General features: G+C 39.7%; 1 protein-coding gene across 28 annotated transcripts in view; it reads left to right on the top strand.

The window, feature by feature from the left end:
* Positions 1-149: 149 nt before the first annotated feature.
* kif1b (kinesin family member 1B) overlaps positions 150-15,723 on the top strand; it is a 44,285-nt gene continuing 28,711 nt past the window's right edge. For all 28 annotated transcript variants that reach the window (XM_077602591.1, XM_077602611.1, XM_077602688.1 and 25 more), the window contains exons 1-6: positions 150-381; positions 1,809-1,958; positions 14,237-14,313; positions 14,422-14,601; positions 14,907-14,975; positions 15,286-15,464. In XM_077602591.1, coding sequence (XP_077458717.1) covers positions 1,853-1,958; positions 14,237-14,313; positions 14,422-14,601; positions 14,907-14,975; positions 15,286-15,464 — 611 coding nt within the window. In that variant the 5' untranslated portion in view covers positions 150-381; positions 1,809-1,852. The remainder of the gene's footprint in view (positions 382-1,808; positions 1,959-14,236; positions 14,314-14,421; positions 14,602-14,906; positions 14,976-15,285; positions 15,465-15,723) is intronic.

Consider the following 15,723-nt stretch of genomic DNA (forward strand, 5'->3'; position numbering starts at 1 on the left):
ATTGGCTTATCTATCCATTTGTCATTCAAATCTACTCGCTCATTGGCCAAGCTTGCGATCACTCATCGCGCCAGCGATGGAGTTGACGTAATCTTGGTAAATCAAGGCAGTTGATCAATTCTCTCCGCCTGACTGCAGGCTGACTTTTCAGAATAACGGGAAAACAAGGCTGAATAAGGAGTCCTTGGTCACGATTCGAGCTCCATTCGGCGGAGGACACCGCGATGATGGACGTTTTTTTTTACGGGAATGGACTTTACGACAGATTCCCAGCTGGCACATTCTGATAGATAAACAACACGCTTGACGTCCGCTAGCTTTATCGGTACCAGTCTCCGTTGCCCGAGAGTGTTGACGCTGCTGGAGTGACTGACTTCGAAGGTGAGGAAGGGCAGCAAAGTTATTCGTTTCCATTCGTTTCCCCGATTGTCATCACGCAACGGAGCGCTTGTTACTCTATAATAGCCAGCGATTGTTCGTGGGTCGGCTCGTGTGCATTAGCCTGCTTTAGCTCGTCCCAGCCCGTCACACGGGCGGATGAATGGCGGCGTCTCCGGACCGCGCTAATCGGTCCGGTTGATTTTTCTCTCATTTCAACGTAAATTCCTCTTCTTGAACCCAAAATGTATGCTTCGTACTTGATTAAATTTGCATGCAAATGTATTAACACTATATTGACTTTCTCGGTGTTTCTTGTACCGGATGTATGCTACAGACCAGAACGATGCGCCGATTAATAATGACAACGAGACGAATACAAATCTTAAGATTAAAAAAAAGAGAGAAAAATGTATTTCCATACAGTGGGGGTCTGACATGTGGACAGATGTTTTATGAATGCTGTTACTTTTTTAACCAATCAAGTATGAGCATCCCTACTCACCCGCCCTTCCTTTTTATGTCACTTATACCCAATATTACGTGCACCTGTTTGTTAGTGTGTATGTGCTTGGGTATAAATGACCTCACAAAATGGCTTCATTGTGTGGTGTTTTATTTGCTATTTAAACATGATTTTTAAATAAATTTACAATTTTATTCATAAAACATTTAGCTACATTCTTTTACGTGAAAGTAATTTGTATAACATGTTTTCTTGGTCTTTAACACGTTGCCTGCCATTGAATTCTTATGTTTCATTACAATTTGACAGCGCTAGATGTCCCATTGATTAGTCAAAAGTAGCCAATGACATTATAACATGATCATTCACAGTCAACTCTCACATATAATATGGATATGACATCTATAACTGTCAATGGTAAGAAATGACTTAATGGAGCTGCTCATGTGCAGGTCATCGTAGACAATGCATCCGTGCTGTGGTGCTTAGAAAAGCACCCAGCTGCATCCTGTCGCACTATTCCACAACATACATAGAGCAGCAGAGGATTAGCCTGCCTGTTCACATGGTGTTTTAATAGGACACAAGGTCCAAGCCCATTTCCTTTGACAGTTCCAAAAAGTGGCGGATAGAGTGGCCAGGCCTGGGCCTCTATCCCACGGTCATTTCAAGCACGCCAGTTGGATAGAATTTCTTGGGCGTATACCTCAACAAGTATGGCTCACTTCTGGAAAATAAAAATATGTTTTGATTGGATGTATATTTCCTGCACTTTGTAAAGTTTATTGATTGAGGGCCAAAGCTTGGCATTTTAAATAGTTTTTGGGAAAAACAGCAAGAAATAGCAAGAATTTGAAGTAATAAATTCCTCTCAAAAATATTTAAAATTGCTACTGTTGGTTTTATTTTCATTGCCTTCAGATGCTTGATTTAACATGAACATTTTCTTCATCTCCTACGCAAGGTCGACAATTACCAGAATTGGAGGGACCATTCTTCAAAACAAACATGTCTGGGGCGTCGGTTAAAGTCGCCGTTCGAGTTCGACCCTTCAACTCACGGGAGACGAGCAAGGATTCAAAATGTATCATTCAGATGCAAGGCAACTCTACTAGTAAGTCTACAATAATGTACACACATGGAACAAGTGTCTCTGTGTACATATATAGTGAACCAAATATACTATAAAAATCCTCTTGCACGTCAGGCCGCACTGGATTCAATCATTTGCTGGCCACACATTATCCACAAGCTTTAGTTTGGAAGCCCTACCCCACTGGTACCTTTGGGCCTTTTAGTAGTGAATTGTGAGACAGTTGGGGAGGAGCAGGCCTGGAAAGAATAAATAAAAAGGCTTACATGGTGACAGTAGTCCTCCTCCTTCTCCTCCTCTAAAGCAGCTTGCATGCCTGAGGAGTTAGTGTGTGAGAAGTGCTGAGTTGGTTTTTACCAAGACACCAAGCGGCCACAGTAGTTTTGAACCCCCCTCCCAACCTGATTCCTCAAGGTTTTTTCCCTACGCTGTGGGAAGCATATGTGAATAATTTGAATAATTTATTAATTTTAGTTTATGAATTTACAGTGATTTTTTTAATTTTTAGTTATAGGTGCTGTTTCCATCCCCCTATTTGTATTGCCATTTTCAAAAATATACATGGATCGACATGCCAGAAATCTGTCATAAAATCTGCATAGGTCTTGGGAAGTGGATTTTTTTTTAAAATTATTTTGGAAGAAAAATGTGACTTCTTGGTGGAAACAAGTTTTCCCTGTAAAGATGGTTGGTCTCCAATCGGTGTTTACGCTTGAGCAGCAAATAGAAAATGGTGGTGGGTGAGAAAGTAAGATGTACACACATCATCCATTGTTTCCAGTTACATACAGAAATTTTTCAGTTTTCTGTCAAAATGTTGCTATCTATGTCCTAAAGGTCATTTACACAAATAAAGTATGCTCCCATGCACATAAGCAACAATGTGGTGCTCTCCTTCCAGCTATTTTAGATGGCACTCTTAACATTAAAATCCTCTTTTTGACATCTCTTTTAGGGTGTGATGACCTGGCTTTTCATAAGAGCTCAAAGGTTGATCACGAATCTTTCCATCTGGCTTTTTTTTTTTTTTTTTTCTCATGGCCCACTCTTCTTCCAGTATTAGTTACAAATAAAAAATGGGCATGCATTTGCATTTTCTTCGGTTTATTTTCATAAAATTTCCCCAAAAATATTAGGGGATTAAGATGTCAATGCTAACTGTTATAACATTTATTTGAGATAATAGCATAAAATGTCACATGAAGAGGATTTTGTACTAAACCTTTGTTTAAAGTCTAAAGGATTAAACTAAAAAGGACCAAGTAAAGACTAGAATATTTTTAATGCTGTCGTGATTGAATGTGTGGGGTTTCCTTGTGACTGTGAGTCATCAGGAAATGCATGGTGCCAACTTCCACTTGAGTCATGCTTTCTTAGTTTCTGAGATATGAGCTCAAGTCTATCTCATATGAACATTCATTGACCTGGTATCACCAAACTGTTCTCCCAACTGTGAATATGCCTGTCAGACTCATTAGACTAAGCCTGCACAAATGTACCCAAGTTTCCCTCAAAACCAGTTATGGCTGACTTGCTTCATCCCTCTGTCAAAGGACTGTTTCAAATCACAAGTGGTTGAACTCCATGTTTTGGGATTTCCATTATTCCACCATTCCTTGCAGGGTGGGGTGTGCATGCGAACTGTGGTAGAATTGCAGTGGAAATGCAGCATTTTGGTGGCTTGGATTGGCCTTTCCTCATCTTACTTGAACATGGACAGATTGCAGAGCAAAGCGGGGTGCTGGCATGTGGCCACATTGACTTTATTGAGCCTTCATTGCAGATGGCATGCCCGGTATGTTATTTTATTAGGCTGCTGAAAATCTGAATGTAGATAGTGACACAGAGACGTTTATTAAACTCAACTAGCCCACACACACAGCATTACAACTTACACCCCCACCACCCCTTGATATGATTATTTGGGTCACCAGAGTAACTGGAAAACAAATAGTGGCTTGACAACTAATGAACCTATTCATGGTGTGAAAGCAAGAAAAGAATATGACAGAAACGAGACATAAACTTACTGTAAAAGGCCGTTTGATAAAATTTCCTTCGTCATCACCACGAATCAAACAAATGATCTTCCAAAATGGTGGTTCTCAGGAGATTTTACGGTTTCATTTAATTTCTGCTCGCCTCGTTAAACTACCTGAGCTAAAGCTGCACGACACCAAAGTAGGATTGATTGGCCGAGCCTGGACAGCTCGCTAGACATCGCCTGTTTAATCGAGTTTGTTGGTTGTTATTGTCCTCCTATTATTGTTTTGCTCATGGGGTTATTGTGGCACTGTTTGCCTCAATAACATGGAGAAAACACACAGGTTGGTTGCGGATCTGCTGTCTCATGCTCCCTGTCTCACTTGCCTGCTGCCTAGGCATGGAGTTTTGTCAATGATCAAGTGCTCGCAAATTGATTATTCACTGTGGAGGGAATGTGTCCAAGGCTGGCACAAGAAAGGCTGGCTGCAAACCAGTAAAGGTCTCTTTTCAATGGAAATACTTACTCTTACTAAGCAGAACTAATGTCATTAGAAAAACATTTCCATTTTGCTTGTGCTTCAAACAACATCAAAATACGGCCTTCATAAGGTGCTCAGTGTGTTCTTCTCTTCAGCATCTACATGGTTACATAATTCATGTTATGTTGAGCCTGGTGAGCAGCCTTGAATGTATGGATGACCATAAATTGTCAACACTGAAGTGCTGATTGTGGTGGGGGAGGAGCTTGCGTGTCTGTATAACAATTTTGTTTCTTTGAAGTGCTTGTTACATAATACCGCCTCTAATGATGAGTAAATACCAATTAATAAACTAAAAATAAATGAGGCAGTTAAAATGTCACACTTGTCTGAATGCACTACGCTGCGTATGTAACTTGTTACTTAAGAGGAAAATGGTGACACTTTTTGAACATCAATGGCTATCATGATGCAGCTAAACTTCTACAGACAGACCTGATTGACCTGATTAGAAGCCTTAATCCACGGCCTTCCCTCAGTATGCCACGCCCCGCTGCTGTAATCCCGGTGACCCTAGTTGGTGTGCGCTGACACTCCAGGGCGTCACATTCCTCATCGCCTCATGCTGGGATTGACTTGGACCAACACACATGTGCCCACGTGGACCACTTGGAGACCGGCTTGACATTTGAGAGTGACCTCCTAATGAGGGAGGGAGTGGATGGGGGACGGGGACTGTAGGCAGATGTCTGTTTTCAGTGCATGCTGTGTGTGTCATAAGGGTCGTGAAGCATTAGCCTAATTGCGCGGGGCTGACTGCTCTTCAATAAAGCATTTGTTTTACTTGTAGATACAGAAAATGAAGGGCTCTTGATTCTCCTTGTTTTTTTCCAAGCTCATCTGTACCCTAACCCCCCTCATCCATTCCATTTTCTACAACCCCTTGTCCTAATTTAGACTAGAATAAGTTCGAGACTAACCCAATTAACCATGGGTGAGAAGCTGCGGTACATATTGGACTTGCCAATTTGTAGCAAGGAACATCTAGGGAAAAACTTTTAATGCTCATGTTCACACTTATGGAATATTTGGAAATTTTATAATTGCATCCAACATCCAGTGTTTTGTTGTTTCTAGTAGAACTAGATAAAACTCACTGAACATGATGCTCATTAATGTCATTTTCTTAGGGAAGAATCCCTCTATCTTTGAGGCAGAGTTAAACATAGCCGTAGTCATATGTCAATAAAGGCTGCCTCGTGGTGTAGAGGTTAAAGGCCGCCTCGTGGTGTAGAGGTTCACCAGCCTGACTTCGGTGCGGGCAGTCGTGGGCTCAATTCCGCTGATGGCGGTATGATTGAGAGTGCGAATGGTCGTTTGTTTCTCTGTGTGCCCTATGACTGACTGGCGACCAGTCTAGGGTGTAGTCTGCCTTTCGTCCAAAGACAAGTGGGTTAGTCTCCAGCAACCCCCGCAAACCTTTCAAGGATGGGCGGTATGGAAGATGAATGAATCAATGAATATGTCAATAAGTAGCCACGAATCTGATATTACAACTGTGAGACAAAAAACGTACTAACATTGGTTGCTAACGAAATGAATAAATAGTCACAACGTTGAAACAGAAATTGGAAAGGGAAGATTATTGTGAGTAATACAAATTGATAGTTTTCAACTGAGCAGTTTACATTTTGAAAACCTTATTGGTGGTGTTTTTGTGTCTGTGATTGTTGTGAAAGCAGCCACATTCATAGAGGTAGTGAAAGTCGTGCACAAGGTTTATTCACGTGCAGAGTAGCGTGACTCGGCATTTCAGACCATCTCACAGCTGGCTTTAAAACTACTGCAACATTTGTGCATTTGAATATAAATAATGAAAGAAATGAACTGATGCTGTCTCAATTTGCCCCTTAGATTGTGGATTGCTTGATGGTATTTTTTCAGAAATTGGTTGTGAAATGTTAAAGAGGATTCAGCCAAGTCAATAGTGGCAAATATCCTGAAGCCCACTAAAATGCTGTCCTTTTCCACACTCATCACTGTTAGGTAGCTATATATTGTATTTTTTGTTAGAGATCTTTTTTAATACCTTTTTTTAGTTTAGGATACCTTTCTTTTGTTCTGTGTTGTACCTGGGGAGTTCAGTGAAAAAAGTTCATTGACGATTGAACTAGTTAATTTTTGAAATTGTAAAATTAGTTAAAAAGTTCAGTCTGAATTGAACTAGTTGTCAATTCAACTTTGAACCCTCATATTTTTGCTACGTATCACCATACCGATTGATGTTATATTTGTGTCGTTATTGAATTTTTGTGGGTGATACTCTACTCTTTTGATAAAAACTTGCCTCATCAGGGTTTACTATTTCAAAGTATTCCTTGGTGAACAACTCCGGTTTCCTCCCACATTCCAAAAATATGCGAGGTAGGCTGATTGGACACTAGCATATGCCCCCAGGCATGGGTGTGACTGTGCATGGTTGTCTGTCTCCTTGTGTCCTGCGATCGGCTGGCCACCGATTCAGGGTGTCCCCCGCCTCAGGCCCGAAGTCAGCTGGGATAGGCTCCAGCACCCCCCGTGACCCTAGTGAGGATAAAGCGGTTCAGAAAATGAAATGAGATGAGACCATGGTGAACATGGCAAGTCTGTACCAAAAGATAGCTAATCATCTGTTGCACTCTCGTCTATTGCTTTCACTTTGTGTCTTTGCCATTTTGGGGTGAAGTGGCTAGGCTTTTTCCCACATTCAAGAATGCAAATGTGTTTTTGTAGTGTTTGCGTCCAAACCGACGCTGCTCTTTTTCCAGACTGTTTTGTCCGCCTTCCTCCCACAGTTTGAGTGCTGAATTCCTGGTGTGACTGCACAGTTTTACAGTCCATGCACGGTAGCTGGGTGAAAACAATGCTTTTTCTGTAACACTCATGAGTAAAATTTCAGAGGTTAATAAAATGCCATGTTTTAAAACAATGAATGCAGAGTTGACGCTCAACCTTTGTTGCACTTTATCATTTTCTGTAATGCTGCTGTTCTGGATACAGCACATAAATTAAAAGGAAGACTCATGTTCCTCTCCATGAAAAGGTATAGAATGGGCTTGTTATCTGATCTCAGTTTGGGAATGTTTTTTCCCCCCACACAGATCACTGTTTTACAGTTTTATCCATGATGTCACAGTGCTTATGTAAAGTCTGAAAGCATTTAAAGGGAGTCTCAGGGTCCCTGTGTTGCGGCAAGCTGAGGAAATCCAGGTCACTGTTTTTTCCCCTCAGTAGGCCTGTTGTTACCATGGAAAGTAAGAGGTTCTGCTTCTGTCCATATTTACCGTGAACAACTTAGATCATATGCTGATCTAAACTTTGGCATACAGTTTAGTCATAAGATTAAGTTGAAATTTCAATTTGCCAATTAACTGTAATGGGATGTTATAGAGTGTATTTGTCATCAGGTTGGGTATTACAGTCTTATGCGGCTCATTCATTGGTCTTTCCTGACAGACGTTCCACAGTTTTTGTTTTCTTTTATTTTAATTTATTTTTTAACCTTGAATGGAGTACTTGCTGGTATAGCACGTTTCCTCTCTAGTTATTTCCACATTTTCATATCATCATTTTTCCTTTAGTGTTATCCTGTACCTGTGAATCCGCGTGAGCTGTTAATATCAAAAGACAGTTGCACTATGCAGAAGTGATCAGTGCCTGTGGACTGTGTGAGCTATGTACAGTTTGGTTGGCCAGCTGAAATCTTTCCATTCCTTTCTGTCACTGACAGCCTGTCGGCATGTAATGCACTAGCTGCCATCTGCTCATGTATAAATAGACAGTGGTCATTCCTAGAACAGCTGGCAACATAGGCCGTCACTGCACACTGCCACTGCTAAAGTAACTATTTTTTAAGGTCAAATCTCCAAATTATTGCAACTATGGTTTATTGCATGTATGAGTTTCTGTGCAATACTGTGCAATATGTTTTAGTTCACAAGCACCTTTGCTGGTTTTAAATCTGTTTCACATTATACTGACAGTGGAACGGTGGGTTTTAATTGATCAATTATTAAATCTACTTTTAATTGCTAAAACAACAAATGTAATTAGTGTCATACTCTAGTATTCTGCTCTAGGTATAAAATGAAGTCCCTTAATGTAGTGGGTGTTGGAACTTCACTGGCTCTCGACCTAACACATACATTTAACTAACTTAGTTTAAACAATTTTCTTTTTAAATGACACAACACGGAATTCCTAAAAAAAGGTTTGTCAAAGCAACTGAAAAGGGCTATTGTAGTAGTGTTAGCTGAGCCCCTAAAGCCTTGTCATAACAGATTACCTAACATGTTTTGCAGTCAACTGCAGTACCCTGTATTCAGTGATGTGTTCTCGACCCTTCCTGTGCTTCCCCCATCCACACTCTCTGCAGACAACAATAACGTCATCAGCCTTTTAATGGTGGGTTGGGGGTGGTCTGTCACAGCTACATTGTTTCATTAGACTGGTATTCCAATGCTGTGTTCTTTTGTGATGCACTTGCATGTCCTTGATGGGACTTTGAGGTGACTATCTGTAACCAAAGAGCTACCAAAGTTGTTTTGGAAATGTTGTATGTCCGGTGTTGTGGCTGCAGCAAGCTCAGCTGTTTGTCAAATGTTGGACAGTGATGCTTAGACACTACTTATAGCTCTCAGCTTTGAGTTGCATCCCTTGACAACTTTGTCATCTGTACTGCAGCCTTGGCAACCAGGACACACGGAGACACCAAGCATTTCTTTGGCAAAGGACAACGTACCCCCTGCAGTCTTTGCTTATACTATTTAAGAGCGAACAACCATTTGAGTGTACTGTAACCATGCTCAAACTATGGGCTTATGTCAGCAGCGTATTTTTTCACCATAACAAACATGTACACTCTTAGACATACTAGTGTTGGTAGTATTATTAAGAGGTAGCGTTATAGCTATGGTAGTCTGGATGGCTGTATGTGCTAGGCTCGAGAGACATGGGTTATTCAAGATAATACATCAATATACATGATTACTTTTTTCTAAAGGGTTTATAGAAAAATTGCAATAATTGTTTTAAAGTATAGTATTGGGATTAATTGGGTTCGAATTGTGATATGAGGCAATACACACCTCTAGAGACTATACATAGTATAATACACATAACACTGTTGTGGCTGTTCTAGTTTGTTCTTTACTTTACCTTAGTACAGAAATACTTCCATTTCCTCTTTTTGTTCCTTCTGTCTTTTTAAGCACTCAGGATAATCTCTTTTGGGGTAATCACAGGGGAATAGGCATATTTTTTTGGATTTTTGATGACATCCCCCAGTATTCCGTTTTTATATTTTCTGCATCGCACCTAAGACAGAAGTCAATATTGCTTTAGTTTTATTTTGCTGACAAGCAATATGATGCACGTTTCGGTACTATTTACAAACACTCAAAAGCTTTTTTTTCTTTCATTGTTGAAGCTATGTTTATCAAAATGTGTAACTAGCATGAAACTGTATTGGAAAAATGCATTCTGTAGCATTGCAAAAAAGCTGCATTCCAAGGTGACCAATTATATCACCATGCATTTCACATTTACATAGGCCGCAGGAAGGTTAGTAACATTCCAATGGCTGGAAGACAAACATGGGTTAATGAGAATTCAGTGCACGCACTGCTAGATGGTTCGTTCTTTTAGGTTAGAATGAAAAACTGCCTTTCCTAGTAAACAGGATAATTACCTTTTTCTGCTTGTTGCAAGGAATCACTGACTATATTAACTTTTTTTAAACAAAAATTACCGGCCTTAAGTCAAAATAGATTATGCCTGTTGATAAGACTAGCTGAGTGATCAGTTAATGGGTATCAACGTCTTTTTAAATGGGAAGATGTCATGGAGCCTTATTCTATTCATCATAACCCAAAAATCCAGTTCATTAGTATTTGGGAGCAAATCAATATTGGATTGTTCTCTTTCCATAATGGATGTGTGCAGTGAATTTATCTCTGTCTCATTAAATGTGTGCCATTTATTTTAGCCTTAATGTCATTGTTAAGATTTGCTAAGTACAAAGGAAATTAAACTGAATTTTTGTTGTTGTTGCGCACCACGGTCAATTCTCGGATTACCTGATTTACAATTTGTAAATTGTATATTGCTAAAATCTTATTATACACTGTATAATAAAGGTCCATTGGGAAATAGTTGAAGGAACATAAAACAGAGCACAATGTGCCTCATCCTCACTCTTATGTGGCAAGTTGAGGTTGTTATGGCAACCAAAAACTGGTAACGTACCTGTTGCCATGGTTTAGAAAGACGTGTGATGACGGTGTTTATTACACACCAGACACGTCTGCCATTTAAAGTCCAAGAGGATTCCTCTATTGGGAATATTCACTATAATTGGAAAACGGGAATTTTCATTAACATTATGAAGCATAGCTTGCAGTTTGTGTGTCGGGGTCTATACAGATTGAGAGATTTATTTTTGTCTCTTGAGCATCACAATATAAATGGTGGCTGCTATTGCGCTTACAAGGCTGATGTCTATACAGTTACAGGTAAAGCAGTTGGCTCAGTAGACCAATTCAATGTTCTGTTTTGTACATTTGGGACATCAGACAACTGAAGTTTTTTATTGATCAAGGTCTTCACTGACTGATTTACTCGGCTCTCACATCATAGGCTGATAACCGATTAAAATCAGTTTAGCTAATTGTATCTTCTCTTATCAAGGAGGGCTTCTACTGTCTTACAGCATACTTCTCTTATAAATCACCAAGATAACTGCAATATAAGGTGTGCATCATGTTTTATTATCAGAAAGTTATAGTGTTCTGCTCATTCAACTGGCTTGTTGGGGCCATCCCACATCAATTGCTTTTCTATCTCTTCAGTGAAAATTGTTCCAGGAAAGGGCACTGGTAACTAAAACACCACTACGTTTCTAAATATCCTAGCTCCTATTTCTTTTTGGAGGCTGGTCAAAGAGGAAATTTTATCTTTATTTAGCCACCTGTCCCACTATATCCTCTTTCAGTAACCACTTTTGAAGCCGCGACTCTGCTTTTTTACCTTTAAGTGATAGCAGTGGTGGACCGTCACGCCTTCTCTGCTGGCCTAAAAAATATCTGAATCACAGCCTGATCTTAATTATATTTTTTCCATGAATACTTATTAAATAATTCCAAACATTCTTTCAGCTTCCTTTCATTGCTTTTCCCCTGGTTGCGCTGCTTCCAGATGTGTGTTTTCATATTTAAGCATCTAACCAATCACATTTCAGCTATTTGTTGCCAGGGTCAGAAATCTGCCTTGAGGCCTTCACAGTCAGTTCTGCAGTCTCTGCTGCATAAAACAAGCGACGATAAAACTGTTGCTTTAACCAATCAGAATTCGATTTGGCAACCCCAAGGCCTTCTCGCAGGCATAGGGATACGTCATTGCCTTCTCGCAGGCGTAGGGATACGTCATTGCCTTCTCACAGGCGTAGGGATACGTCATTGCCTTCTCGCAGGCGTAGGGATACGTTTTGTCAACCCGCAATGGCTGAAGGAGGAGAAGATATGGATTTGTTTGCAGATTTACTGTCAAAGCCATTTTCAAGACGGACTTTTCAAGAAAAAAAAGCTGGACATTAAGAAAGGTTGGACAACTCCAAAGCAAGCAAGCCTGTCACAACCGGGAACGAACATTTTCATCACTAAATCGTATAAAAAACGTATGCCTGAAATACGACGGGACAGGCTCGACTTTTAGCATTAGCTTCGATCGGGATAGAAAAGAAGGAGGAAAGAAAGGAGGATGGATATTGTGTACAAGTAAAAATGATTTTTGGTGAGTAAAATATGGCTATATTCCTAAATAATATTTCAATTGTATGAGGTTCTTATTGATGATTGTTTATGTGTCGCAGCACTAGAGGTTTTATAGCCATAAAATAGTTTTTGAGGGTTGGATTGATTCCGTCAGCTGAAGGCGTCGCTAGGAAATTCACGGACCGCCACTGAGTGATAGATAGTATGATCACGGCTTTCCAAGGAAAGTTAATGCTCAAATGAATTGTGAAAACATTTTACTCTGTCCGGACACAGTATGACAATAACCATAAGTTTATGACATTCTCTCTTTGAATTATCATTATTATTAGGGAAATGGCATTTTTAAATTTCATTATAGTACTAGTATAATGACAATAAAACAATTGAATTCAATTCAATTTTTAGGATAATCTTGATTTAAGAATTTTAAGCATATGGTTCATAACTGGGAAAGTTGTGGCTTTCCAAACGTAACATTGCTGAGAGCTTTTACTTTAACACTTCTGGTAAAACTGGCATACGCTTATGTTTATGGTTTTATTTTTTAACCCCAAGTATTATTGGTTTTCTATTTATTTCAATTATTTGCAATTCATTGAAAAAATATTTGTAATGGTGTTGAATTTATTTTTATTTTCTAATATGAAATGTGTTATAAATACATTGAGGCAAGGCAAAACATCATCTGTTTTGGGAAAATTTAAAAATATTCAGCTGGGTGTATAACTCATCACATAGCTAATGTCATGTTGTTTTTAAATGTCAACGGAAGTGCTGGGTGCAGTCTTGTCTTGTGCACGCTCTCCTTTCACCATCGGCACATTCTTAATTATGTTCATGTCTCATAACGTATCTTAAAAAAGCCTAGCTTAAACCTGTACTGAGGGTCAGGCTCTTCATTTTGGAACGTGACGACTGCTACTGCAATTCTCACATTTAGCATGACGCTGTCAGTGTTTCTGTTTCTGAGTACACGTTGTGCTTTTCTGTCAGCATGTGACCGACAGCGCGCGATACCCAATCCTACCCTCTCCTCATCTACTGCATTATTGATAAGTGTGCAGAATCCTCTGAGCCCTGTGTCGGCTGTGAAAGCCATTAAACGCACCTTTAAGTTGAGGCGCGAGTAGAAGCTTTAATTTACCTGATGCGATGCTCATAAGATGTATTAAATGCAGATATTTGCAGTTTAAATGTAATATTCCAAATAACTGTCATTGAAATTGATATTTATTTGGCATACTGGTACATATTTTGGTTTGAGACGGCTACTGATTGCATTTTTGATAGGCCCAGGACACTTAGTATTTTAAACCCTATTCCCACACTCTTATTTGCACATCAACCTCCTCCACTGTCGCTTAATGTTTACCTAGCTTGCAGATGACATGCTCAGCAAAAGAAACGTCTGTCTGACAAGAGGAGTGATAGAGGTATCAATATCAGCAAACAACCGCCAGTAAAGTCAACATTTCATTTTTCATCCGGTGTTCAGTGTGAGGAAGGCTTTAAGAGCTTGCCCGCAGTTACAAACATGGTTGAGAGGAATGAAATGCCAGACATAGTTGCAGATTCTTGTTCATTAAGAGATGTCTGTGTGGCCATAGGGAACACTCCAGCTGTGCGTAAGTGAAGTGTGTCATCAAGTTGTGGCAGCAGGTGCTGTATATCCCACATGGTTGAGTAGAGGGAAGCTGACTAACCTGTCTTAGGGTGATTTTAAAGACAAAACATGTTTTTGTAGGGGTAAAAGTTGAAACACCAGGATCGCTTCTGAAAAGGTACACATGTTCTTTAGCTTCTAAGCGGGCAGGGCTGAAACCCCTTCAATTAATTTGTGTTGAAAATGCTCAGAAGAATGAATATGAAAATCATGGTTGAAGGACACATACATAGTTAAATTCGCAATAATTATTTCTACCTATAAAACTGGTTAGGTTCATTTTATGAATTGATCATGTATTGTGGCCAGAGTAAAAACTTGAAAGTCATTATAACTTGCTATTTTGTTCCTCCTCCTCAGCTATTCTTAACCCTAAAGCTCCAAAAGAACCAGCAAAGAACTTCAGTTTTGATTACTCCTACTGGTCCCACACGACAGTGAGTCTAAGCCCTTTTTTTGGTCATAAATAATGAAGAAAACAAATTTTCTGTTGTTTTAGTGAGTTTAACGTTCTCTGCATTCTGTTCTTTGTCCCTCTTCCACAGCCGCAAGACCCCTGCTTTGCCGCACAGAACCAAGTGTACAATGACATTGGCAAGGAAATGCTGCAGCATGCCTTTGAGGGGTACAATGTGTGCATTTTTGCATATGGCCAGACTGGAGCTGGCAAATCCTACACCATGATGGGCAAACAGGAGGAGGGCCAAGAAGGAATTATTCCCATGGTTTGTTCCTCAGTGCCATTTTTTTAACATTGGGACTACAGATTAAAAAAGCAAAAAACAGTTGTTTAATGTATACTTAACTTTATAGTCCCTTTTCTTGGTATTTTGATAACCGCATAAACACCTGGCATCCACATACTTGGACGTCACACTTTGAATCATGCATAAATGGTTGTCTGTCTCCCTGTGCCCTGCGATTGGTTGGCAACCAGCGCGGGGTGTCCTGTTTACTTACTGCCCGTAGTTAGCTGGGTTTAACTTTTATTATCATGTCGGTACTAAAATGATGTTTCTCTGCTTTCCAGCTCTGTGAAGATCTATTTGAGAAAATCAATGCACATAATAACAAAGAGGAGCTCTCCTATTCTGTAGAGGTGAATTTACAGCTGTTTTTTCTATTGATTGTCTTGCATTGGCATTGCGATTAGAATTAGAATGTTTGTATATGTCCAATTATGTACGGATGACAATCCTCCTCAGAATCAAACTTCAAATGACCTTACATCCTTAAAAGCTTGCTAAACGGATGTGCTGATACATAACGTAATGGTTAATTAGCCTTTTTGGCATATCTTGCCATACATTTTAAGGTATTGAACTTTGAATATTCCCACCTATACATGATCACAATTTCCATGCTAGGAAAAATTCACATAGCAATTCACTGCATGCTCTTATGTGTAGGTCAGCTACATGGAAATCTATTGTGAGCGAGTGAGAGATCTGCTCAATCCCAAGAACAAAGGGAATCTCCGAGTGAGAGAACATCCACTTTTGGGCCCTTATGTGGAGGACCTTTCCAAGCTTGCCGTTACGTCTTACACAGACATTGCTGACTTAATGGATGCTGGCAATAAGGCCAGGTGAGACACTTTCTGGAATAACTGGGATCCCTTAAAATGAGTGAGAAAAATTGTACCATGTTGAATGAATGAAATTTGAAGGAGTCATTAGTCTTTCTTTGCCTATTGTCCTGTTTTTTAGTTCATGGATGTCCAAACCGGTCATCGAGTTGCGCAGTGGGTGCAGGTTTTCATTCCAACTGATGAATATACATTTTCATCAATCTGGTGTTTTAAAAGTATAATCAATTGATCAGTTGATCAGTTGGAACAAAAACCT

This window comes from Stigmatopora argus, chromosome 1 (assembly GCF_051989625.1).
Source record: "Stigmatopora argus isolate UIUO_Sarg chromosome 1, RoL_Sarg_1.0, whole genome shotgun sequence".
Taxonomy (NCBI): domain Eukaryota; kingdom Metazoa; phylum Chordata; class Actinopteri; order Syngnathiformes; family Syngnathidae; genus Stigmatopora; species Stigmatopora argus.